Here is a 25,400-nt window from a genome sequence, read left to right on the forward strand (position 1 = left end):
GGCCGGGGGGTGGAGGGAAGGGATGGGATGAATTTCTGCTCTCATCCAGCGTTTCCTGAGCTGCTCACAGGAAAGCCCGGGAGCTGGGAAGCAGCGGCGGGGAGGGATGGGACCACCAGAAAAGAGGGAATCTGCCGAGGTCACGTCACCCACAACATTCCGAATGTCCAGAGATGCTTGGCGAGAGTCTCCCTACAGGAGGTAAATCCCACCTGGAAATACCCCAACCTCCTCTGCCCTGTTCTCCACAGCCTGGAGAAGACTCGAGTGGGTGCAAAAGGTGCCTCCAGCCCCCGCCGCGGCTGCTGCCACATCCCCGAGCTGGAAAAGGCCCGGCCTGGCCCGAACCGGGATGGTTTTGCTGGAGCCGCTTCTGTTCCAGCTCCGGGAGCAGCGGGAGTTCAAACCCGCCCGAGTCGCGGCCGGGCCCCTTAAACCCGGCTATTAACACCTCTAATCGCCGCTCCGGGGCAATTTCCCGCTGGAAGCTCGGCCCTGCCCGGGGGCTCCGCCAGCCCGGATCGGATCGTTCCGGCCGAGCAATTAGGCCGCGCTCAGCCCAGCCAGGCGCGGCAGCAATTATGCCCGTCCCATTAACACCGACACGGCTGCCGCTATTTTTGGCAGCACGGGAAACTGCCCGGCGGGGTTTTTGTCCCCCCGCTCTTTTTCCTTAAATGATTTTTCCTCCGGTGTCCAGGGTGCGCTGGGCTGGTTCCGGGCACGGCAGGCTGGCGTTTTTGGAGGGGGCACTCTGCGCCCATGTGGCGCTGTTATTTCCTCCGATAATGAAGCGGCGTCCGGGGGCTGCGGGGGCTCTGCCAGCGGGAAAATCCCGCTCTGCCTTCAGCCCCAAATCCGCCTCCCAGCCCGGCTGTGAATGGCTGCGGAGGGTGCAGGGGGAGAGGTTATCCCGAGGGGGCTGCAGCGCGTCCCGTGCGCGGCTCCTCATCCTCCGTGACCCCAAAAGAGGGAGCGGGGCTGCGCGGAGCCCCCCGGGACGGCGGAGGGGTTCAGCTGGTGGGTGGGTGGGCACTGGGGCAGGGTGTGGCGGGGCGGTGCCGGTCCCGATGCTCTGGGGTGGATTTGGGGTTCCAAGAATGGACGGGGAAGGCACCGGCAGCAGGTGCGGAGGGGGGATCTCGGTGCGGGGCGGCTGCCGGGGGAGTTGGGGGGCTCCGGGAATGGCGGGGGAGACACGGCCAGCAGCTGCGGCAGAGCGGGGTGCCGGTGCCGGTACCGGTGCCGGTGGGATGCGGGTCTCTGCTCCCGATCCCGGTAGGATATGGGTCCCCTGCCCCCGGTACCGGTAGGATGCGGGTCCCTTCCCCCGGTGCCGGTAGGATATGGGTCCCCTGCCCCCGGTGCCGGTGCCGATGCGGATCCCCTGCCCCCGGTGCCGGTAGGATGCGGATCCCCTGCCCCCGGTACCGGTAGGATGCGGGTCCCTTCCCCCGGTGCCGGTGCCGGTGGGATGCGGGTCCCTGCCCGCCGTGCCGGTACCGGTAGGATGCGGATCCCCGGTGCCGGTAGGATGCGGATCCCCTGCCCCCGGTGCCGGTGCCGGTGGGATGCGGGTCCCTGCCCCCGGTGCCGGTGCCGGTGGGATGCGGGTCCCTGCCCCCGGTGCCGGTGCGGGCGCTGCCGCCGCTGCCGGGGAGGCGGGCGGGAGGCGGGCCGGTGACTCATGGCTTCCCAACGGCGGCGGCTCCTCCCCGCGGCCGCCGGCCCCGCGCAGCCCCCGGCACATGGGCCGCGGCTCCGGCAGCGCGGAGCTGGCCATGGCCGCACCGCCCGCCCGCTGCCCCGACTGCCCGGGGCCGGAGCGGGGGGGCGGCGGCGGGACCCCCGCCGTGCCGCACCTCGGCATTGCGGTGGACGAGGGGGACGTGCTGCCCGGGGCGCTGCGGATCGTGCGGCGGCTGAGACCCGCCTGGGATCCGGCCGCGGTGAAGACCAAGGTACGGGGGAGAGCCTGAGCCGGCACCCCGCGACCCCCGGGGGTCGCCCGCCGGGGCTGCGGAGCCCGCCTGGGGGGCGGCTGAGGGGTTCTGGGGGCTGTCTGGGGTGCTCACCCCGGCGGGGTGCGGGGGCAGCTCAAGGGGGGTTTTGGGGCTCAGCCTGGGAGCTGCGGGGTCTGTCCTGGGGGGGTTTTGGGGCTCAGCCGGGGGGCTATAGGGGGGCTGTAGGGTTTAACCTGGGGGGCTGCCGGATCTGTCCGAGGGGGAATGTGGGGCTCACCCAAGGGGTTCACTCTGGGGTGTTGTGGGGTTCATCTTGGGGGGCTGTAGGACCTGCCCCAGAGGATGTGACACCCCGTACCCCACCCCTGGGTCTCCTCTCCGTACGCCCAGAGCATGACCGAGGGTCCATCAGCTGTGCGAGGGTGTGACACCCCCACCGCACACCCGCCCCACGAGGTTTAGGGACCCCTGGGGTGGTCACCGAGCGGTGGCTGTGGGTACAAAAGTGTCCCCAGGCTGGCAGCCGAGGCGTGCCCGCAGGAGCGGCCGCTCCCGGGAGCCGCTCTTGTTTGGGATATTTGTCGGCTCCTGCATTCCCCAGGCTGCGTGGGCTGAGCCCCGGCTCAGGTGGGAGCTGGACACCAGTCCCGGCCTCCTGGCGCGGGACAGGGCTGGGCTGTGCGGGGCTGGGAGAGCTGGGCTGCCGTGGGAATCGCTCTGGCCGGGGCTGGGGTGGCACAGGCTGGTGGCACCGCTGCCCTCGGCTGTGCCCTGGCTCTGGGCACCGGAGCGTGGAGGGGCTGGCACTGCGTGCCCTTAAATGTCTGCACGTGAGCGAGTGTCCCTTCCGAAGGCGCACGCTTCCCGTCATTAAAAATGTATTAATAGCCAAGTGTAATTAAATACAAGAAGCTGCAGGAAAAGCCATCTGAAAGGGCAGATGGCAGCGGGCAGGAAGCTGGGAGTTGGAGTTTGCCGGGGCAGGAAATGTCTCGCTCTGCTCGCTGAGCTCGGTGGTTGTGGAGGGACCCCGGCTCTGCGGTATCCAGGCTCCGCAGGGGTCAGTGTTCCACAGCAGCTCGGGTGTGCGGGCGTGTGTTTTTAATTTAAAAAAAGAAAAAAAAAAAAAAAAAAGGAAAAAAACCCAAAAAACAACAAAACCACGCAGGAGTTGAGGGAAAACTCTCCCGTTGCGTTTCCCTCCGTTGCTTTCCCTCCTCCCGCGTTTCCCCTCGCAGGAGCTGCTCGGGATGGGATGGAGCGGGCCGGGGGCCTCAGCTGGTTCCCATTAGCGATCCCATTCCTGCCCGGTGCCCTGGAGCGCTGCCCCGCTCCCAGCACCTCTGTACCAGGGGCTGTACCAGGCTGTGCCGGTGGCTCGGGAAAATCTCCCAGAGCTCAGGAACACGGCAAGAAGGGTCTGGGAGCTTGGGCTGCCCTGCCGTGCCCACTTCCCAGAGCTCCTGCTCCTCATCCCCCAGGAATGTCCATGACGCTGAGTCAGCTCCCCACGTGCCCAGGGAAGCACAAACTCCTCCATCCATGGATTCCATCCATCCATGCATCCATCATCCATCCATCCATCCATCCATGGATTCCATCCATCCATCCATCCATCCATCCATCCATCCATCCATCCATCCTTCCATCATCCATCCATCCATCCATCCATGGATCCATCCATCCATCCCTCTGTTCATCCATCCATCCATCCATCCATGGATTCCATCCATCCATCCATCCATCCATCCATCCATCCATCCATCCATCCATCCATCCATCATCCATCCATCCATCCATCATCCATCCATCCATCCATCCATCCATCCATCATCCATCCATCCATCATCCATCCATCCATCATCCATCATCCATCATCCATCCATCCATCCATCATCCATCCATCCATCCATCCATCCATCCATCCATCCATCCATCATCCATCCATCCATCATCCATCCATCCATCCATCCATCCATCCATCCATCCATCCATCATCCATCCATCCATCCATCCATCCATCCATCCATCCATCCATCATCCATCATCCACCACGGAGCCGAAGCCGTGCGAGGTTGCCGTGCAGGGCTGGATGTTTTTAGCCCAGATTTGGTAACAAGTTGCCCTGCTGGTGGCCAGCTCCAGGCTGGGAGTGCCGGCACGGCGGTGTTTTGGGAATGCTGAGGGATTCTCCCGGCAGGTGAGGCACAGCAGTTGGATTTTGCTGCCTCACCCCAGCGCTTTGGCACAGGTCTCACTTTGCGTTTAATCCCTGCAAAGTTCACGGAGTGTCACTCCTCCCCTCTGTCCCTGCTGCCACCCGGCTGCAGGAGGGAAGGACCTGGGGTGGCAGCAGGGTGGCAGCAGCCTGGATCCACAGGGAACAGCACCGGGCATCCCCGGCAGCCACCGCCACCCTCGGGAGCCACCCCCAAACCCCGCGAGTCCCTGCGGGTCACGTGTGCCTCTCCAGAGCTGGTGGCCTGGAGTTCAGGGGGGATCAGGCTCAGTAATCCCCTTAAACCTGCCGGGAAGGGCTGCCCGGGCTGTGGGGCAGCAAAACAAAGCAGCACCGAGGGTTTCACTCCATGAGGAGCCGCTCAGCTGCGGCCGACCCGCGTGCGGCTCATGGTGACACCTGCAAGGACGGGATGTGTCACCTCTGCTGTCACCTCCTGAATTTCCAACCTCTGTGGCCTGGCAGCACAAGAGGAGGAAAGAGCTGAGCCCCATGGTGAGCCCAGATTATCAGCTCGGGGAAAAGCAGCTTGAGAAGGCTCGGCTGCAGCTGAGGGGCAGCACCCCTGAGGATGGGGCAGCGGCCTCGCCCTGCTCGCCCCAAATCCAGCTGTGGAATGGGGGACTCAGCCCTGTCTGGCTTGGAGGGTCTCGTTCCAGTGCCTGGAGTCTCCCCCGGGAGGCTGCTCGGGGAGCCCTATATATAGGCACCCTATAGGGGAGCGTGGGTTGCTGAGTGGGATGTCTAAAATTATCCATCCCATCCCTGAGCGCCACGGCTGCCGGAGCAGAGCCCTCTCCCCGCTCCTGCTCCGGCTCCCCGATCCCACAGGGGTGAGGGAATCGTTCCCGGGGGGGCCACAGCACCCCGGAGTGCCCAGGTTGGAGCTGGCATGCTGGGGGACAGTGGGACAGGGGTTTGCTGTGGGGTGACATGTCCCTAAACCCCTTCAGTGTCCTGGAAGTGCCCAAATCCTGGTGGGATGAGGGAATCATTCCCAGGGGGAGCTGCAGCACTCTGGAACTGGCATGGGGACAATAGGACAGGGATTTTCTGTGGGGTGACAGAGCCCCAAACCCCCTCAGTGCCCTGGAAGTGCCCAAAATCCCGATGGGATGAAGGAATCATTCCCAGGGGGAGCCGCAGCACCCCAAAACTGGCACAGGGACCATATGACAGGGGGTTTTTGTGGGATGACAGAGCCCCAAACCCCCTCAGTGCCCTGGAAGTGCCCAAATCCTGGCGGGATTAAGGAATCATTCCCATGGGAAGCCGTAGCACCACAGAGTGCCCATCTTGGAGATGGCACGGGGGACAATGGGAGTGATTTCCCCTGGGGTGACAAGTCCCTAAATCCCCTCAGTGCCCTGGAAGTGCCCAAAATCCCGATGGGATGAGGGAATCATTCCCGGGGGAGCCGCAGCACCCCAAAACTGGCACGGGGACAACAGGACAGGGGTTTCTTGTGGGGTGACACGTCCCCAAACCCCCTCAGTGCCCTGGAAGTGCCCAAATCCTGGTGGGATGAGGGAATCATTCCCAGGGGGAGCCGCAGCACCCCAAAACTGGCACGGGGACAACAAGACAGGGGTTTCTTGTGGGGTGACACGTCCCCAAACCCCCTCGGGAGCCGCGGAGGTGCCTAAATCCCGGCGGGATGGGGCGCGGAGCCCGGCTCGGGCGGCAGCAGCCGCGGCATGTGCGCGGGCAGGCGGCCAAGGCGGAGCGCCGGGAGAACAAAACTCCCTTTCCATCTGCGAGGAGCCGTCAGAGCGGTGACACGAGATGTCCCCAGCAGCGACGTCCCCGCCTATCAGCGCCCCGGCCCGCGGGGAGGGTCGGAGGAGGGGATGGGGGGTGGTGTTTGCTCCGGCCTTGTTTTCAGCCTCGTTGGGTGGTTTATTTATTTATTACTTTTTTTAATTTCGTGCCAATTTATACTGATTTTTTTTTTGCTCCCCTGGGGAGATATTCCCGGGGCTGCTCCCGTGCCAAGCGTGCTGGTGGCACATCTGGCCTGAGCTGTTCCTGAGCTATCCCTGAGCTGTTGCAGTGAAATTAGCAGGATTTCCACCCAAACCACCCCTTCTACCTGCAGAGGTGTTCTTGAGCTGTTCCAGGTGAAAAATAACAGGATTTCAACCCAAACCACCCCTTCCACCTGCAGAGGTGTTCCTGAGATATCCCTGAGCTGTTCAGGTGAAAAATAACAGGATTTTCACTCAAACCACCCCTTCTACCTGCAGAGGTGTTCGTGAGCTGTTCCAGGTGAAAAATAACAGGATTTCCACCCAAACCACCACCTATACCTGCAGAGATATCCCTGAGCTGTTCCAGGTGAAAAATAACAGGATTTCCACCCAAAACCACCCCTTCCACCTGCAGAGGTGTTCCTGAGATATCCCTGAGCTGTTCCAGGTGAAATTAGCAGGATTTCCACCCAAACCACTCCCTCTACCTGCAGAGGTGTTCTCGAGCTGTTCCAGATGAAAAATAACAGTATTTCCACCCAAAACCACCCCTTCTACCTGCAGAGATATCCCTGAGCTGTTCCAGGTGAAAAATAACAGGATTTCAACCCAAACCACCCCTTCCACCTGCAGAGGTGTTCCTGAGATATCCCTGAGCTGTTCCAGGTGAAAAATAACAGGATTTCCACCCAAACCACCTCTTCTGCCTGCAGAGCCCTGAGCCTCACTCCTCCCAAACTCATCTCGCTCCCCCAGTATCTTTCCTGGCTGCGCTGCCTCGCTCCTTTTCCCAATTTTTGCCATTTCCACGGGTTTTTCCCGCCGGTGGGAAGCAGGCACGGGGTTCCCCCATTCCCAGCCTCACCCGGGTGTCACCCTGGCCGTGTCTGTCCCCACCCAGCTCTTCACTGACGGCATCACCAACAAGCTGGTGGCCTGCTACACGGACGAGGGCATGGCGGACGCGCTGCTGGTGCGGGTGTACGGCAGGAAAACCGAGCTGCTGGTGGACAGGGAGACGGAGCTGAGGAACTTCCAGGTGCTCCGAGCCCACGGCTGCGCCCCCGAGCTCTACTGCGCCTTCCAGAACGGGCTCTGCTACCAGTTCCTGCCGGGAATCGCGCTGGGACCCGACCACGTGAGGGATCCACACATCTTCAGGTGCGTGGGATGTTCTAGGGGGATCTGGGGGTTCCTCTCCAATTTTTCCATCAGTTTTCTGGGGGTTTGTTCTGTTTGTTCTGTGTTTCCAGCTCTCCCCTGACTGCCGTGGGTGGGGGTCACTGGTGTGCCCAGTCCTGGGGTGAATGGGGGTTGGGGGGTAAATGGGTCAGGCTGCAGCCAGAGATGTCAAAATTACCAAATTTCTAATTTTTATCAGGTTTTGGTGAAGAGAGGTTCCCTGGGAAGCTGGAATTAAAGTTTCCTGGGAAGCTGAAATTAAAGTTTCCTGGGATGCTGGAATCTAGGTTTCCTGGGATGTTGGAATTAAGGTTTCCTGGGAAGCTGGAATTTAGGTTTCCTGGGAAGCTAGAATCAAGGTTTCCTGGGATGCTGGAATTAAGGTTTCCTGGGAAGCTAGAATCAAGGTTTCCTGGGATGCTGGAATTAAGGTTTCCTGGGAAGTTAGAATCAAGGTTTCCTGGGAAGCTGGAATTAAAATTTTCCTGGGAAATTGGAATTAAGGTTTCCTGGGATGTTGGAATTAAGGTTTCCTGGGAAGCTGGGATCTAGGTTTCCTGGGAAGTTGGAATTAAGGTTTCCTGGGAAGCTGGGATCTAGGTTTCCTGGGAAGCTGGAATTCCTCTGGGAAGCAGAGTTTAGGGCTGAATTTACCCCAAAAATGGCAATTCTGAAACGCTTCAGAGGCCGATCCCTGACATGGCACGAGGGCTCAGCTGTGCTCACCCTGTGTTTTAAGCAGGATTTTCAGGGAATCGCCCTGAAGACACCCCCAAAGCTCTTCAGGGGATTTTGCAGGGGGGATTTTGCGGGTTTGGGATCCCCCCTCACCCCTCTGCTGTGCTCCACGCCAGGCTGGTGGCCCGGGAGATGGCCCGAGTCCACGCCATCCACGCCAACGGGAGCCTCCCCAGGCCCATCCTGTGGCAGAAGCTGCACAAATACCTCAGCCTGGTGAAGACAGAGCTCAGCCCAAAGGTATCCAACGCCAGGTAAAGGCAGAGGGATCCCACAGAGCCAGCCTCTGCCTCGGGCACCCCCTGCCCACCCCCTCTGAGGTTCCCAGGTAAAGCCTCTGCGGGGATTTGGGGCTGGATTTGGGGCTGGATCCCTCTCAGAACGCCTGGAGCAGCTCCAGCCCCTTCCTGCTGCCAGTTTGGGGGGAATTTCAGCTTTTTTGGAGCTCTGGGATGTGTCTGTGCAGGATCCAGCTGGAGTCACAGCCTCTCACTGCTGGAACAATCATTTTCCTCCCGGATATTTAGAATAAACCCGAGCTCAAACCCTGCTGAGCTGACGATTAACTCTAAAAATTAAACCACTCAATTCCCACTTCCAGCCAGCCCATCCCGCTTTTTGGGGCGGCTGGTTTGGGCCGGCAGGTGAGAGTTGGGGTGAATGGGAAGGATTGGGGCAGCCCCAAGAGGAGCAGGAGGTGAACGAACCCCGGGCAGGGCAATCATTAACCCGCGGCAGGAGCCAGCCGCGCTTTTCTCAGCGCCCGCCGGGCCACGGGCAGACTTTACCCACCCTGCGCCTTCAGCACAGCCAATTAGGCAATCATTAACGAGCTTTTTTCTTGGAAGCCGCGCTCCTGAGGTTACCGCCGGGCTGCCAGAGTCCAAAACATCCCCGCGCCCCGGGGGCTCCGCCGGCTGCTCGGGGAGCGAGCGCTGGGTGGGTTTTTGGGGTGGGCGTGCGGGGTTTTGGGGACACGGGACGCGCTGAGGCTGAGGGGTGGTGGCTGCCTGGGTGCCAGAGGTGGTCCCCGCCCCAAAAGCAGCCTCGTTAGCCCCGCTTTGTGTCGTTAATGGGGTCGTTTGTAAGGCCGGAGAGGGAAACTGGGGAAATTCTGCTCCTGTGGCCCCAGGGAAGCGCTGGGAGTCAGGGAAGCGAAATTCTGCTTCTGAGCCCCAAGAGAAGTGCTGGAAACTGGGGAAATTCTGGAAGTTGGGGAAATTCTGCCCCTGAGCCCCCAGGGAAGTGCTGGAAGCTGGGGAAATTCTGGAAGTTGGAGAAATTCTGCCCCCGTGACCCCAGGAAACTGCTGGAAGTCAGGGAAGAGCAATTCTGCTCCCGTGGCCTCATAAAAGCACTGGAAGTTGGTGAAATTCTGGAATTTGGGGAAATTCTGCCCCTGAGCCCCCAGGGAAGCACTGAAAGCCAGGAAAGCACAATTCTGCTCTTGTGGCCCCAAGGAAGTGCTGGGAACTGGGGGAATTCTGGAATTTGGGATAATTCTGCCCCTGAGCTCCCAGGGAAGTGATGGAAATCAGGGAAGAGAAATTCTGCTCCTGAGCCCCAATGGAAGTGCTGGAAACTGGGGAAATTCTGCTCCTGTGGCCCCAGGGAAACGCTGGAAGTTGGTGAAATTCTGGAAGTCGGGGAAATTCTGCCCCTGAGACCCCAGGGAAGTGCTGGAAGCTGGGGAAAGCACTGGAATTTAGGGAAATTCTGCCTCGGAGGCCCCAGGGAAATGCTGGAAGTTTGGGAAGGGCAATTCTGCTCCTGTGGCCCCAGGGAAGCACTGGAAACTGGGGAAATTCTGGAATTCGGGGAAATTCTGCCCCTGAGCCCCAAGGGAAACACTAGAAACTGGGGAAATTCTGCTCCTGTGGCCCCAGGGAAGCACTGGAAGCTGGGGAAATTCTGGAATTCAGGGAAATTCTGGAATACAGAGAAATTCTGCCCCTGAGCCCCCAGGGAAACACTAGAAGCTGGGGAAATTCTGCTCCTGTGGCTCCAGGGAAAGCTCTGGAAATCAGGGAAGGGCAATTCTGCCCCTGAGCCCCCAGGGAAGCACTGGGAGCCCTGAAAACGCCACCCCTGAGCCCCAAGGGAAGCTCTGGAAATCAGGGAAGGGCAATTCTGCCCCTGAGCCCCCAGGGAAGCTCTGGAAGTCAGGAAAGAACAATTCTGCCCCTGAGCCCCCGGGGAAGCTCTGGGAGCCCTGGAAATGCCACCCCCGAGCCCCCAGGGAATCTCTGGAAGTCAGGGAAGGGCATTTCTGCCCCTGAGCCCCCAGGGAAGCTCTGGAGTCAGGGAAGAGCAATTCTGCCCCTGAGCCCCCAGGGAAGCACTGGGAGCCCTGGAAATGCCACCCCCGAGCCCCAGGGCCGCTCCCCGAGAGCAGCAGCGATGCCACCCTGTCCCTTTTGTCCCCTCGATGCCACCCTGTCCCTTTTGTCCCCTCGGCAGCCCCCCTCGGGACGTGCCCAGCCCCGAGGCGCTGGAGCAGGAGCTGGCCTGGATGGAGGAGACGCTGTCGCAGCTGGGGTCCCCCGTGGTGCTGTGCCACAACGACCTCCTGTGCAAGAACATCATCTACGACAGGACACGAGGTCGGTGAGCCGGGGGTGTCCCTCGGGGGGGTCACTGCCAGCGCCCAGGGACACAGAATCGAGGAATGGTTGATTATATGTCCCATACTGGGAAATGGGTGTCCCTGTTACTGGGAATTCCATGTCCCATACTGGGGAATGGGTGTCCCTGTTACTGAGAATTCCGTGTCTCTTACTGGGAATTCCCAGTCCTATTCTGGGAAATGGGGTGTTCCTATTACTGAAATTCCCAGCTCCATACTGGGAAATGGGTGTCCCTATTACTGGGGATTCCATGTCCCATACTGGGAAATGGGTGTCTCTGTTACTGGGAATTCCATGTCCTGTACTGGGAAATGGGTGTCCCTGTTACTGGGAATTCCCAGTCCCATACTGGGAAACGGGGTGTCCCTGTTACTGGGAATTCCATGTCTCATACTGGGAAATGGGTGTCCCTGTTACTGGGGATTCCATGTCTCATACTGGGAAATGGGTGTCCCTGTTACTGGGAATTCTGAGTCCCATACTGGGAAATGGGGTGTTCCTGTTACTGGGGATTCCATGTCTCATACTGGGAAATGGGGTGTCCCTGTGACTGGGGATTCCATGTCTCTTACTGGGAATTCTGAGTCCCATACTGGGAAATGGGGTGTTCCTATTACTAAAATTCCCAGCTCCATACTGGGAAATGGGTGTCTCTGTTACTGGGGGTGGAGAAGGATTTTTATCTACAACAGGACACGAGGTCTGTGAGCCCGGGGTGTCCCTTGGGGGGTGTCACTGTCAGCGGTCAGGGACACAGAATCAAGGAATTATAATTGTCATTATCAAGGAATTATAATTATCAATAATCAAGGAATTATAATTATCAATAAGCATGGAATTATAATATGCAGGTGCTTTTATTGAAGAGGTCAGGGGTACAGACCCAAATGTGACTCCACCATGGGTTTGGGATGGACACGTTTTTATACCCTTATAGTTATATAATTACATATTAATTATTAAACTTGTGTTGTTCTATTGTATACGTTGATTTCATCCAAGCATAGATTCTTCTAATTTCCATCAAAACCCCCAAACATCGTTTCTCATTACTCTTGTTACGGTTAAACAATAATTATATCCAATTACCAATCATCACATTTAACAATCACATCATTTATAATAATAATTTAATTTCTTATAGTTATTATTTATCATAAACATAATCATCATAAATATCATATAATATTTATCATTATTTACTATCATAGTCATTATCACTTGATTTATTATTCATTGAATGATTACACAGGTGCAGCCTAACATTTTCTCGGGGCCTACTGTAACATTTTCCCAGGGCCTACCCTGACGTTTTCCCAAGGCCTACCAGGCCCAACCTTTCTTTCCAACTCCCCTGACTATCCCACAATTTCAGAAACATTTTATCCCTGTGCTACCATCCCCTCTGCCCCCAGCCCTGACAGTTTTTGTCCCCAGCCCTGACAGTTTTTGTCCCGCAGAGCGCGTGCGCTTCATCGACTACGAGTACACGGGCTACAACTACCAGGCCTTCGACATCGGCAACCACTTCAACGAGTTCGCAGGTGGGGAGCAGCCGGGGACCCCCAAAGGCCCCCAGCCCCGGCCTGGGGTGTTCCTGTCACTGGGGTGGAGGAGGGCGTTGTCCCCAGTCCCATACTGGGAAATGGGGTGTCCCTCATACTGGGGATTCCCAGTGCCATACTGGGAAATGGGGTGCTCCTGTTACTGGGATGGAGGAGGGAGTTGTCCCCAGTCCCATACTGGGAAATGGGGTGTCCCTGTCACTGGGAATTCCCAGTGCCATACTGGGAAATAGGGTATTCCTGTTACTGGGAATTCCCAGTCCCATACTGGGAAATGGGGTGTCCCTCATACTGGGAATTCCCAGTCCCATACTGGGAAATGGGGTGTTCCTGTTACTGGGAATTCCCAGTCCCATACTGGGAAATAGGGTGTTCCTGTTACTGGGAATTCCCAGTCCCATACTGGGAAATGGGGTGTTCCTATTACTGGGATGGAGGAGGGAGTTATCCCCAGTCCCATACTGGGAAATGGGGTGTCCCTCATACTGGGAATTCCCAGTCCCATACTGGGAAATGGGGTGTCCCTGTCACTGGGAATTCCCAGTCCCATACTGGGAAATAGGGTGTCCCTGTCACTGGGAATTCCCAGTCCCATACTGGGAAATAGGGTGTTTCTGTTACTGGAAATTCCCAGTCCCATACTGGGAAATGGGGTGTTCCTATTACTGGGATGGAGGAGGGAGTTTTATTCCCAGTCTCATACTGGGAAATGGGGTGTCCCTATTACTGGGAATTCCCGGTCCCATACTGGGAAATGAGGTCTTCCTATTACTGGGAGGGAGTTTTATTCCCAGTCCCCTACTGGGAAATGGGGTGTCCCCATCTCTTGGGGTGCAGAAGGGAATTTTGTCTCTGGTGCTGGTGTGGGAAATGGGATTTCCTCATCCCTGGAATGGAAGAGGGAGTTGCATTCCCAGTCCCAGGGTGGAGAATGGGGCTGTCCTGGGGTCTCCTGATCCCTGGGGATGGAGGAGGGAGTTGAACCCCAAATCCCATGATGGGAAATGGGGTCTCCCCATTCCTGGGATGGAGGAGGGAGCCACACCCCAAACCCTACAGCAGGAAATGGGGCTGCCCATGCTCACAGCAGGGTCTCTGCTGCTCTTGGGCACCCCGATGTCCCCGAGGGCCAGCAGCTGATCCTGGCTTTGTGCCTGGCTGGGGTTGTGCTCTCCTTGCTTTACTGTGGAGACCCCAATCCCTCCCTGTCCCCCCCGTGTCCCCCCGTGTCCCCGTGTCCCCCCAGGTGTGAAGGAGGTGGATTATGGCCTCTACCCCAGCAAGGAGACGCAGCTGCAGTGGCTGCACTTCTACCTGCAGGCCTACAAGGAGCTCAGCCAGGGCCAGCCAGGTGACAGCCAGGTGTCCCAGGAGGAGCTGGAGACCCTCTATGTGCAAGTGAACAAGTTCTCCTTGGTGAGTGAGGAGGAGGAAGGAGCCGAAAGCAGCCCAGGCATGAGGGGGTTCTCTGCTCTTGGCCTTGCAGCTGAGCTGGCCAGCGCCAGGTGCCAGCCTGGGGGCTTGGGGACATCGGGGACAGGCTGTGCCATGCCCTGGCACTGCCTCAGGGACGCCGAGCCCCGGGCAAGGTCACGGGGGTGTGTTGGGGACAGCGTGTTGGGGACAGCTGTGCCCGACAGGGCGGCCTTGGGCAGCCCTTCAGAGGGGTCAGGCACGGCTGGAGTGAGGAAATCCTCTTTGCTGTCTGCCCGGGGCGGCCCCAGCCGATTTTCTGGAATTTTTGGGTGAAATATTCTCTGTTTTCCTGGCTGCAGCTGCCGGGAGGGCAGCACAGGGGTGGCACCCCGAGTCCAGCACCCTCCCTGCTGCCAGCCCTGGCTCCAGCCTCGGGAGGGCACAGAAATCCCGCTGTGGCTCCGTGTCATGTCCTTGTCCCGTGTCCTGTCCTTGTCACAGCCCAGGGCATTGGGGCACGGGGGTTTCTGTCCCCGTGGCAGTTCCCTGATCCTTGTTCTGCCCCTTGCAGGCGTCCCATTTCCTCTGGGCCTGCTGGGGCCTGATCCAGGACAAATATTCCACCATAGACTTTAATTTCTTACGGTGAGTCCACATCCACACGGGCTGCTCCAGGGAAATGGGAGGGGTGGGAGGAGCCCGGGGAGGATCCTGGGGAGGATCCCTGGGGAGGATCCCGGGAATCCCTGGAGAGGATCCTGGGGAAGATCCCAAGGATCCTGGGGAGGATCCTGGTGGTCCCTGGGGAGGATCCTGGGGAGGATTCCAAGGATCCTGGGGAGGATCCTGGTGGTCCCTGGAGAGGATCCTGGAGAGGATCCTGGGGAAGATCCCAAGGATCCTAGGGAAGATCCCAAGGATCCTGGGGAGGATCCTGGTGGTCCCTAAGGAGGATGCTTGGGAGGATCTTGGGGAGGATCCTGGCAGTCCCTGCAGAGGATCCTGGTGATCCCTGGGGAGGATCCCAGCTGTCTTTGGAGAGGATCCTGGGGAACATCCCAGGGAAGATCCCAGGGAAGATCCTGGCAGTCCCCAGGGAGGATCCCGGGGAGGATCCCAGCTGTCCCTGGGGAGGATCCTGGAAGTCCCTGGGGAGGATCCTTGGGAGGATCCTGGGGAGGATCCCAGTGGTCTCTGGGGAGGATCTCGGGGAGGATCCCAGGGAAGATCCCAAGGAAGATCCTGGCAGTCCCCGAGGAGGATCCCAGCAGTTCTTGGGGAGGATCCCGGGGAGGATCTCGGTTGTCCCTGGGAAGGATCCTGGGGAGGATCCCAGTAATCCCTGGGGAGGATCCGGGGGAGGATCCAGGGGAGGATCCCGGGGAGGATCCCGGCAGTCCCAGGGGACACGAGTGGCTCAGAGCCGTCCCTCCTCTCTCTCTCTTTACAGATATGCAAAGCTGAGGTTCAAACAGTACTTCAGGATGAAGCCGGTGGTCACAGCCCTGCAGGTCCCCAAGTAGGGGCCGCCCCGCGCTCTCCTGTCCTGGCCGTGCCCACCTTGCCCCTCGCCCAGCGGTGCCAAGGGGGACAGGAGGAGCCACCCCCGCTCCCAGGAGAGCCTGGCCACCCCCAAGAGTGGACCACGAGATGCTGGAGAGGACCAGGGCCCCGCGAGGCCCCAGGAAGCCCCACCACCGCCTTAATGCCCGGCGCCGGTGCCCGGCAGGTCCGTGCCCGCTGGCACTGCTGCTGCTGCCGGGCCTGGCACCACCCCCTCCCCTGCGCTGTCCCCGAGGGGGACACGGCGTCACCCCGGCCGCTCAGGCCCCCCAGAGCTGCCCCACTGTCCCCTCCTGCCACCCCCAAAGCAGCGCTGTCCCACGTCCCTGCTGGCCCCAGGCTTGTCCCTGAGGGGTGGCAGCAGTGGGCAAAGGGGCAGTGCCAGCCGTGAGCCCCTGGCGCCTGTGGGTGCTGCTGGTGGGCACGGGGTGCCCGCCCCCCTGCGCTGTGCCAGCCCCGGGGTGTCCCCACAGCTGCCCCCGCCTGTCCCCACTGTCCCCTTGGCTTGGTGGCTTCCCCCCCACCCCCAGGGGGTTCTGGGGACATCCAGGGGGGTCTGTCCTGCCTGTCCCCACCCCTGTCCTCCTCCCTTGGCCGTGTCCCCAGCCCCCTGCCCTGCTGAGCCCTGTCCAGCTCGTCTCAGCAATCAGGGCCCTGTGCCCCCCTGGGCCATGGGGACAAGGTGGCTGTCCCTTCTCCGGGCACAGGGATGTCCCCCAGAGCCTGTGCCCCCCTGGGCCATGGGGACAAGGTGTCTGTCCCTTCTCCGGGCACAGAGACCTCCTGTGCCCCCCCAGCCATGGGGACAAGGTGGCTGTCCCTTCTCTGGGCACAGGGACCTCCCCCAGAGCCCTGTGCCACCTCAGCTGTGGGGACAAGGTGGCTGTCCCTTCTCTGGGCACAGGGATGTCCCCCAGAGCCCTCTGCCCCCCCCCAGCTGTGGGGACAAGGTGGCTGTCCCTTCTCCGGGCACAGGGATGTCCCCCAGGCAGACCCAGGGCTGCTGGCACGTCCGTGTTTGTTTTGGTGGGAAATTAAAGCTGCTGGTAGCTGAATTTGGGGCTGTGGATCTGGGGCTGGAGCTGGCGCAGCCCCCCCGGGCTCTGGGGGTGCTCCTGTCCCTTCTGTACCCCGAGATGTCCTCAGCCAACCCTCACCCCCACTCTGGTGACGCCCAAGCCCCGCTCTCTGCTCCAAAAAGTCACTTTTATTGTGCCAAGGGCCAGGGGGAGGAACGATTGTAAACAGGGATGTGAAATATACAGGTTAAGTTACTCGTCGTCTTATTAACAAAATAAAGCTCTATCTATATTTACAATCTTTAAAAAACCAAACGAAACAACAAAAAAAGAAAAAGAAAAAGTAATGGAAGAGAGACAAGAAGAGCTGCAGCTGTGGGGAGGGGACACATCTGCTGCCAGTCCCTCTGCAGCACAGCCCTGGAGTGGGACCCCTCCCCAGGGACCCCCTTCCATCCCCAGGGACCCCTGTCCCTCACTGGGGCCCCCTGTCCTTCCCCGGGACCCCTGGCCCACCTCAGGGACCCCCGTCTGTCCCCATGGAGTTGGGAATAAATAAAGCACTGACAAAGGGCAGGGGAGCAGGGAGGGGCTGGCAGGGCAGGGCAGGGGCTGGCAGGATGTCCCCTGGGATGAGGGATGTCCCCTGGGATGAGGGATGTCCCCAGGGCAGTGTCCCCAGCACTGGGGTGCTGGTGATGCTGAGATTCAGATCTCCAGTCCGGCTTGGGGACAAGGGGACCGAGGGACAAGGGGACAGAGGGACACGGGGACAGAGGCTGGTGCACGCTTTGTGCAGCCTCGAGCCCAGGTGGCCACGGCTCCCGTGGTGTCCCCAGCGCTGTCGCTGTCCCCGCGGTGTCCCCAGCGCAGTGACAGTCCCTGCAGTGTCCCCAGCGCTGTCCCTGCCCCCGCGGTGTCCCCAGCGCAGTGACAGTCCCTGCAGTGTCCCCAGCGCTGTCCCTGCCCCCGCGGTGTCCCCAGCGCAGTGACAGTCCCTGCAGTGTCCCCAGAGCTGTCGCTGTCCCCGCGCTGTCCCAGGCTCGGGGCTGTTCCCGGCTGTGCCACAGGGAGGTGCCGGAGCCCCGCGCACAGAGGGACAGCGGGGACACGGCCGGGGAGAGAGCGGCTGGGCACGGGGGGACAGGGCACACACCTGGGCATGGCACACACCTGGGCACTGCAAAAACACACCTGGGCATGGCACACACACCTGGGCATGGCACACACACACCTGGGTATGGCACACACACACACCTGGGTATGGCACACACACACACCTGGGTATGGCACACACACACCTGGGTATGGCACACACCTGGGCATGGGACACACACACACACCTGGGCATGGGACACAAACACACCTGGGCATAGCACACACACACACAGGCACTGGCACACACACACCTGGACATGGCACACACTGCACACTCACCTGGGCACTGCCACCCACCTGGACAAGTCACACACACCCAGCCGCCCCTAACCCACCTGGCCACCCCCATGCCCAGGCACACCCCAGCCCCTGCCCCAGGCTCTGACCACCCCAAGCTCATTTTTCCTCACAATTCCTTCCCCTCAGCCGCTCCCTTCCCTCCCTCCCGCCCCGCAGGGCTCAGGTGCAGCCCGGGCTGCAGGGCCCTGTGCCCGGGCACAGGCGGGCACGTCCCCCCTGGCTGGGGGCTGGCAGGGCAGGAACAGCCCCCGCTTTATTCCCAAAGTGGGCCAGAGCTGCCGGCAGCACAAAGGGCCCCGAGGAGCCCTTGGCCGGGGCCGGGGCCAGGCTGGAGCTAAAATTGGCTCGGTGGGAATTCGCTGGCAGGCGCCAAAGAGCGAGCGGGAAGCGCGGAGGGGAGGTCACACCGGGATAGAGCAGGGACGAGTGTGTCCCTGTCCTGTGTCCCCAGTCTCTGTCCCCATCCTGTGTCCCCATCCCGTGCCCAGCAGCGCAGCGGGTGAGGCTCTCCAGGACCCGCAGGTGCCACAGGGCTGGAGATGCTCTGGAGGTTCCCCGCAGCCTCAGGTCCCCTCAGGGGTGACAACGCAGCAGCCACAGCATCACCAAATCTCCAGGCTCCACGTGCCACCAAAGCAAGGCCAAGCCAGTCCTTGCCACCCAAAATCCCAGGTGCCCACCCTCGTGGGACCCTTCTAGAGGTGGGCAGCACCGCTGTGGCAGAGTGCCATCCCACCAGGACACGCCGTGCCCTGCCGGAGGTGGCAGCCAGCCCTGCCACCCCCTCGGCTGTCCCCTGTCCCCCTCAGTCCGTCAGCACCACCAGCTCGCCGTCGCTCTTGTCCTCGCCCTCCGAGTCCTCGTCCTCGCTGTAGCGGTACATGTCCCCCTCGGGCACCGAGTGCCCGTCGTCGCCGGTGTCCCCGTCCTTGAGGCTGCGCGTGTTGACGATGACGGGCATGGTGGGGTCCACGCCGCGGGGCAGGTAATGCTCCAGGAGGGGCGGGGGCAGCTGCATGCCCACCGGCCGCGGGTACAGCACGTCCGAGGAGCTGGGGGGCACCTGGCTGCCCTGCGGCCTGGGGGGCACGGGGGTGGCACTCAGAGGGGCAGGCAGGGCTCAGGGGGCTGCCCTCGGCCACCCCGAGGGGGGAGTTATGTGCAGGGCAGGTGGGCATCAAACCCACGGGCACGAGGTGGACACGCACCTCATTGACATCAAGTGGGCACCAACCCCATGGGCACCAGGTGAGTCTCACCCATGTCACCAGGTGAGCCCCACCCCAGCACCACACCCCTGAGCCTGTGGGGTGGGGCACACAAGGTGTCCCGTACCAATCCCCCTTATCAACTCCCTCTTATCAATCCCCCTAACCAATCCCTCTTACCAATCTCCCTTCTCAATCCCCCTTATTAATTACCCTATCAAATAGCCCTGCCTGGCATCCTGGCACTGGTTCCTTATCAATCCCCCCTTTACCAATACCCCCATACCAATCCCCCTTATCAATTCCCCCTTTGCCAAACCCCCTTACCAATCCCCCCTTACCAATCCCCCTTTATCAATTCCCCCTTACCAATCCCCCTTTATCAATTCCCCCTTGCCAATCACCATTACCAATCCCCCCTTACCAATCCCCCCTTATCAATCCCCCTTTACCTATCCCTCATACCAATCCCCTTTACGAATCCTCCTTTATCAATCCCCCTTTACCAATCGCCATTACCAATCCCCCATTTATCAACCCCATTACCAGCTCCCTTACCAATCCCCCTTTATCAATTCCCTCTCATCATTTGCATGATTACTAATCCCCCCATTACCAATACCCCCTTACCAATCCCCCTTATCAATCCCCCTTTACCAATCCCCCCTTTATCAATCCCCCTTATCAATCCCTTTTCTCAATCCCCCGTTACCAATCCCCCTTATCCATCCCCCATTTATCAACCCCATTACCAGCTCCCTTATCAATCCCCTTATCAATTACCCTATCAAGTAGCCCTGCCTGGCGTCCTGGCGCCGGTTCCTCATCAGCGCCTTGTACTCTCCCACGCGCAGCCGCTTGCCCTCCACGATGCAGGTGCGCTTGGGCCGCGGTTTGTATTTGTAGTCCGGGTACTTCTCCAGGTGCTGCCGGCTCAGCCGCGCCTGCTCCTCGTAGTAGGGCTGCTTCTCCTGGTTGGACATGGACTTCCAGCGGGATCCTGCGTGGGGAAAGGGGGAGAGCGTCTCACAGCCTGCCTGAGCGAGGAGATCGGGGCGAACCCATCCCGAGGTTGGTTGGTGCTGTTGGTTGATTAATTAATGATGGTAATTAATGGTGCTGGTTGTGGGAATGGCACCTGGATTTAGGGTGGTGCTGGTGGGAGCCACGTGCTGCAGCTGGTTCTGCTGGAATATTGGGAACAGCTTCCCTGAACTTCCCTGGGCATTTCCAGGGATTCATTCCCCGTTCCCTGACCTTCCCTCCTGGATTCATCCTCTCATTCCCTGACCTTCCCTTCTGGGATTCATCCCCTCATTCCCTGACCTTCCCTCATGGATTCATCCCCTCATTCCCTGACCTTCCCTCATGGATTCATCCCCTCATTCCCTGACCTTCCTCAGGTCAGGGAGGTCCCTCTGTGGCAATTAAAGTGGACCCCCTATCTCCAGATCTTGTTCCCATTCCTCCTGGAGGATCCTGCTGGATCCTCCTGGAGAGTTGATCCTGCCCCAGGATCTCGTTCCCATCCTTCCATGGAGATGCAGAGGGGATCCCCCATCCCCAGATCTCATTCCCACCCCTCCAGGGGCTGCAGAGGGGCTCCTGCCCCAGGATCTTGGGGGGGATGCAGAGGGGATCCTGCTCCAGGAGCTCATTCCCATCTCTCCAGGGGATGCAGAGGGGATCCTCCATCCCCAGATCTCATTCCCATTCCTCCAGGGGCTGCCCCGGGATCCTGGGGGGGATGCAGAGGACATCCCCATGCCCGGATCTCATTCCCGTTCCTCCAGGGGCTGCAAAGGGGCTCCAGTCCCGGGATCTTGGGGGGGATGCAGAGGGGATCCTGCCCCAGGATCTTGTTCCCATCCCTCTATGGCTGATGCAGAAGGGATCCCCATTCCCAGATCTCATTCCCATCCCTCCAGGGGCTGCAGAGGGGCTCCTGCCCCCCATCTCACCCAGGATCTTGCTGATGCTGGAGTTGTGCATGTCTGGGAAGGCCTGCAGGATCTTCCTGCGCTCATCCTTGGCCCACACCATGAAGGCGTTCATGGGCCGCTTGATGTGGTTGTTGTTCCTGGACTCCGGGAAGTGCCGGGAGCCTGCGGGGACACGCGGGATCAGGGCAGGAGCCGGGGGACAGAGCCAGGCGGGGGTCACCACCGTGCCCTGGCCACCCTCACCGTCCATCTCGCAGCTCAGCAGAGCCTCGTCCAGCCGGTGGCTGGGGGTCTCCTCCATCCGCTCCTTCACCGGGGAGGAGTCAATCCCGACGGGCTCCTGTGGGACAGCGGGGTCAGGAGCCAGCCCCAGCTCGGGGACAGCTGCACTGGTGAGCTGGGGTGGCAGAGGGGCCGGTGACAGCACGGAGTGACGCTCACCTTGCGGTAGGGGCTGCTCAGGGACGCCTCCATGGCGGCGCCGTGGCCGTGCAGCAGCTGCCGCGCGTCGTGGATGGCTTTGGTGATGGCATCGCCCTCTCCCAGGAACCCTGGCAGGACACGGGCACCCGTCAGGGCCAGCGGCCACCCCAGGGACCCCCCAGAGTACCCGTCAGTGCCAGCAGCCACCCTACTGACCCCCAGAGTACCCATCAGTGCCAGCGGTCACTCTGCTGACCCCCCAGAGTACCCACCCTCATGGACACCTATCTGTGCCAGTGGTCACTCCACTGACCACTCACAGTACTGACCACTAAGGTCACCCATCAATGCCAGTGGTCACTCCACTGAGCCCCCAGAGTACCCCAACTTATGGGCACCCGTCAATGCCAGTGGTTACCCCACTGACTCCTCACACCACTGACCCCTAAAAGCACCCGTCAGTGCCAGCGGTCACTCTGCTGACCCCCCAGAGTACCCACCCCTAAGAGCACCCGTCAATGCCAGTGGTCACTCCACTGACCACTCAACCCACGCCCATGGCCACCCATCGGTGCCAGCGGCCACCCCGCTGACCACTGATGACCACTCACAGCACCCATGCCCATGGGCACCCATTGGTGCCAGTGGTCACCCCACTGACCCCTCACACCACTGACCCCTAAAAGCACTAATCAGTGCCAGCGGTCACTCCACTGACCACTCAACCCACCCCATGGGCACCCATCGGTGCCAGTGGCCACCCCGCTGACCCCCACACCACTGACCCCACCCTGACCACCCCAGCTGCGCCCCGGGCGGTGGCACAGCCCAGGGTGACAGCGATGTCCCTTGTGTCCCCACCCAGCGGGAGGTTGGAGGGGCTGCTCTGCAGCTCCCTGCCGGCGCCGTGGCTGGGTGGCAGCGCCTGGCAGCCGCTCATCTTCAGACTGGGCGAGCTGGAGGCGCTGGGCAGCTCGGGACCTTTGGGCTTGGCCGTCAGGTTCAGCGGCTGCGAGGTCTCCTGGGGGGGAGAGAGGGGTGGGGGGTGAGGAGCTGACCCCAAAGCCCCAGCCCAGGGTTTGGGGGGCTGTACCAGGGCTTGAAGGGCGTTTTTGGGGCTGTACCAGGGTTTGAAGGGGGTTTTGGGTTTGTACCAGGGGTTGAAGGGCATTTTTGGGGCCATACCAGGGTTTGAAGGGAGTTTTTGGGGCTGTACCAGGGTTTGAAGGGGGTTTTGGGTTTGTACCAGGGGTTGAAGGGCATTTTTGGGGCCATACCAGGGTTTGAAGGGAGTTTTTGGGGCTGTACCAGGGGTTTAAGGGGGTTTTTAGAGCTGTACCAGGGTTTGAAGGGGGTTTTGGGGGCCATAGCAGGGTTTTGGGACAGTACCAGGGTTTTCAGGGCTGTACCACGGTTTGGGGGGCTGTACCAGGGTTTGAAGGAGGTTTTTGGGGCTGTACCAGGATTTTTGGGGCTGTACTAGGGTTTTTGGGGCTGTACCAGGGTTTTTGGGGGCTGCATCAGGGTTTGAAGGGTTTCTTTGGGGCTGTACCAGGGTTTGGGGGGTTATACCAGGGTTTGGGGGGCTGTATCAGGGTTTGAAGGGGATTTTTGGGACTGTACCAGGGTTTTTTGGACCTGTGCCAGGGTTTTTGGACCTTTACCTGGGTTTTTGGAGGCTGTCCCAGGGTTTTGGGGGCTGTCCCAGGGTTTAGGGGGCTGTATCAGGGATTTTGGGGGCTGTATCAGGGTTTGAAGGGTTTTTTTGGGGCTGTGCCAGGGTTTTGGGGCTGTACTTGAGTTTTTGGGGTTTTTGGGGCCGTACCTGCATCGGGAGGTGGCCCGGGCCCGCGGGTCTCTTCAGCGTGGCAGGAGGGGGGCTGTGCAGGAGCTGCACCGGGTAATCCACTGCGGGAGCAGAGGGACAGCGCTTGGGGACAACAGGGACGCGGCTGGGGGACAAGGCCGCCCCGCAGGGCCGGGCCAGCCCCGACTCACCCGGTTTGCAGGGGATGGGCTGGATGGGCAGGGCCAGCTGGGACTCGGGGCTGACCGGCAGCGGCTGGTGGCCGGGGGTGAAGGCGGGGATCATCACGTAGGGCATGTTGACCTGCTGGAGGGGACAGGGACACCAGATCAACGCTGTGCCACCCCCGCTGGGGACAGCAGGACAGCGGTGACAGGGACAGAGGTGTCCCCTGCCTTTACCTGGATCTGCTGCTGGAGGAGGTTGATCTTGTGCTGCTGCTGGATGAGCTGCTGCTGCTGCTTGGCGATCTGCGGAGGGGACAGCGGCGTTGGTGGCATCAAGGACAGCGCTGGGCTGGCCTCCAGCCTGGCAGAACCCGGCCAGCGCCGCAGAAAAAGGGTGGCAGGGGGTCCCCAGGAAGGGCAGGAGGAGGGGCTGAGCTGCCCTGAGCCACCTCGAGGGACACAAGGGCTGTGTGTCACACCCCAGGCGTGACAGCGGTGTCACCCCTGCCCTTGGGAGAGGTGTTCAAGGAGCAGGTGAGCACAGGCAGGAGGCACCTGGGGTGGTTTGTTCATCCTGGGGGGCTCAACCCCCATCTCCATCCACCCGTGGTCCTCCCAGCTCCAAGGGATGGGATGGGAACACAAAATGGGACCCCAAAGCACACCCCAAAGGGATCCCGAGGGGTGACGGTCCCCACCTGCTCCTGCTGCTGCCGTGCCAGCTCCATCTGCTGCTGCTGCTTCTCGAAGAGCATGGTGGCCATGTTCTTCTGCTCCGAGTGCGCCGTCAGCAGCTGGTCCCGCAGCGTGGACAGCTGGTTGATCATCACCAGCAGCTGCAGCTCCTTCTCCGCCAGGCTCTCCTGGGTTCCTGGGGGAAAACACGATTAGGTGAGGGTCAGAGAAGTCCTAAAGCCACCAGAGCCACCATGGGGCGACCAGGGAATGTCAGATTTGGGAGGAATGGAAAGATCCCCACACTCTGAACCCCCCACCCTGCAGTCAGAGGCAGCAGAGATGCTCACCTCCAAAAAAAAACAATCAAAAAAACCAATTTTCTTCTGCATTCCTGGGGGGAAAACACCTGACCGGGTGAGGGTCAGGGGGTGGGGAGGGGGAGAGGGTCAAGCACAAAGTGGGATGGAGGTGGTTTTGTTTAAGGAGTGTAATTCCTATTTCCTCTGAGATTGAAGACTTTGGGGTGGGAAATGTGAGGCAGAGAAGTTCTAAAGCCACCAGAGCCACCATGGGGCAACCAGGGAATGTCAGATTTGGGAGGAATGGAAAGATCCCCACACTCTGAACCCCCCACCCTGCAGTCAGAGGTAGCAGAGATGCTCACCTCCAAAAAAAAACCAATTAAAAAAGTGACAAATCCCCACGAAATGTGGACATTTCCCCTCCTGCTTTGGTGCTCCCGGCTGGGAGGCAGGAGGGAGCTTGGTGGAGGTGGATCCCACCTTTCACTTCCTTGGATTCAGCCGTGTTCCTGCCCAGCAGCCGCTCCTTCCAGTCACTGGCCAGCAGCTTCTCGATGGTTGGCATCACTGGGGACAGGGACAGGGACAGGGGACAACCACATCAGCACATCCCGAGGCTCTGCAGCACGGCTCAGTCCATCCCACAGCTCTGGGGAAATCCCGAGGGGCAGGGAAGGGATCCCAAGAGGTCCCTTGGGAATGTTTCCCACCTTCCTTCAGGTTCCTGTTGAAGTCCAGCTTCTCCTGGCCGCTCCCGGCCGGCTCGAAGGCGGAGCGCCGGGGCTCGGGGACATCCCCGGCGGATTCCTGCGGGACACAGATGTCACTGCCACCGCCAGGGACACCCCCAGCAGGGGACATCCCAGTCCGGTGGGATGCTGGGAGCTGGAGCACGCTCTGCCAGGCACATTCCCTGAATCCCACCCAGAGAGCAGTATGGAAATGCTGGAATTCTCTCCCATGGTCCCCTGAGCTCCTCTCCCCTCTGAGGGCAGAGCAGGGAGAGGAGAACCCCAGGACAATGGGAAAGGGAGGCTGAAGGGATGGGGAACACCTGGAGGGGGTCGTTGGGGGTTCCACACGGAAGGTGAAGCCCTCAAAGCCCAGAGATGACCCCAGAAAAGCCCCAGG

General features: G+C 60.4%; 2 protein-coding genes across 16 annotated transcripts in view; one reads left to right on the forward strand and one right to left on the reverse strand.

The window, feature by feature from the left end:
* Nucleotides 1-1,607: 1,607 nt before the first annotated feature.
* On the forward strand, nt 1,608-16,564 carry ETNK2 (ethanolamine kinase 2). 5 transcript variants are annotated; one of them, XR_010350588.1, is made up of 9 exons: nt 1,608-1,961; nt 7,075-7,334; nt 8,210-8,347; nt 10,554-10,696; nt 12,181-12,264; nt 13,532-13,701; nt 14,273-14,346; nt 15,152-16,143; nt 16,215-16,564. XR_010350588.1 is itself a non-coding variant. In XM_064398952.1 (8 exons), exons 1-8 carry the CDS (start codon nt 1,608-1,610, stop codon nt 15,222-15,224), a joined length of 1,296 nt encoding a protein of 431 aa, XP_064255022.1. In that variant the 3' UTR covers nt 15,225-16,564. The 5 variants fall into 5 exon arrangements, 1 of the variants encoding a protein (XP_064255022.1); XR_010350587.1 differs by having other exon boundaries at nt 15,152-15,946; nt 16,075-16,564; XR_010350589.1 differs by having other exon boundaries at nt 15,152-15,946; nt 16,144-16,564.
* The window catches only part of SOX13 (SRY-box transcription factor 13), a 37,590-nt gene continuing 28,641 nt past the window's right edge, over nt 16,452-25,400 (reverse strand). For 3 of the 11 annotated variants that reach the window (XM_064398940.1, XM_064398951.1, XM_064398950.1), the window contains exons 3-14: nt 24,980-25,076; nt 24,750-24,836; nt 23,988-24,160; nt 23,524-23,592; nt 23,141-23,428; nt 22,177-22,336; nt 21,334-21,443; nt 21,136-21,232; nt 20,911-21,054; nt 19,733-19,949; nt 17,602-18,820; nt 16,452-17,563 (exon numbers count right to left, since the gene is read on the reverse strand). In XM_064398940.1, the coding sequence (XP_064255010.1) occupies nt 18,547-18,820; nt 19,733-19,949; nt 20,911-21,054; nt 21,136-21,232; nt 21,334-21,443; nt 22,177-22,336; nt 23,141-23,428; nt 23,524-23,592; nt 23,988-24,160; nt 24,750-24,836; nt 24,980-25,076 (1,716 nt within the window). In that variant the 3' untranslated portion in view covers nt 16,452-17,563; nt 17,602-18,546. Of the gene's footprint in view, nt 18,821-19,732; nt 19,950-20,910; nt 21,055-21,135; nt 21,233-21,333; nt 21,444-22,176; nt 22,337-23,140; nt 23,429-23,523; nt 23,593-23,987; nt 24,161-24,749; nt 24,837-24,979; nt 25,077-25,400 lie in introns of all 11 variants that reach the window. The other 8 variants (XM_064398948.1, XM_064398947.1, XM_064398944.1 and 5 more) reach the window with 8 other exon arrangements.

This window comes from Passer domesticus, chromosome 25 (genome assembly GCF_036417665.1).
Source record: "Passer domesticus isolate bPasDom1 chromosome 25, bPasDom1.hap1, whole genome shotgun sequence".
In the NCBI taxonomy this organism is placed as follows: domain Eukaryota; kingdom Metazoa; phylum Chordata; class Aves; order Passeriformes; family Passeridae; genus Passer; species Passer domesticus.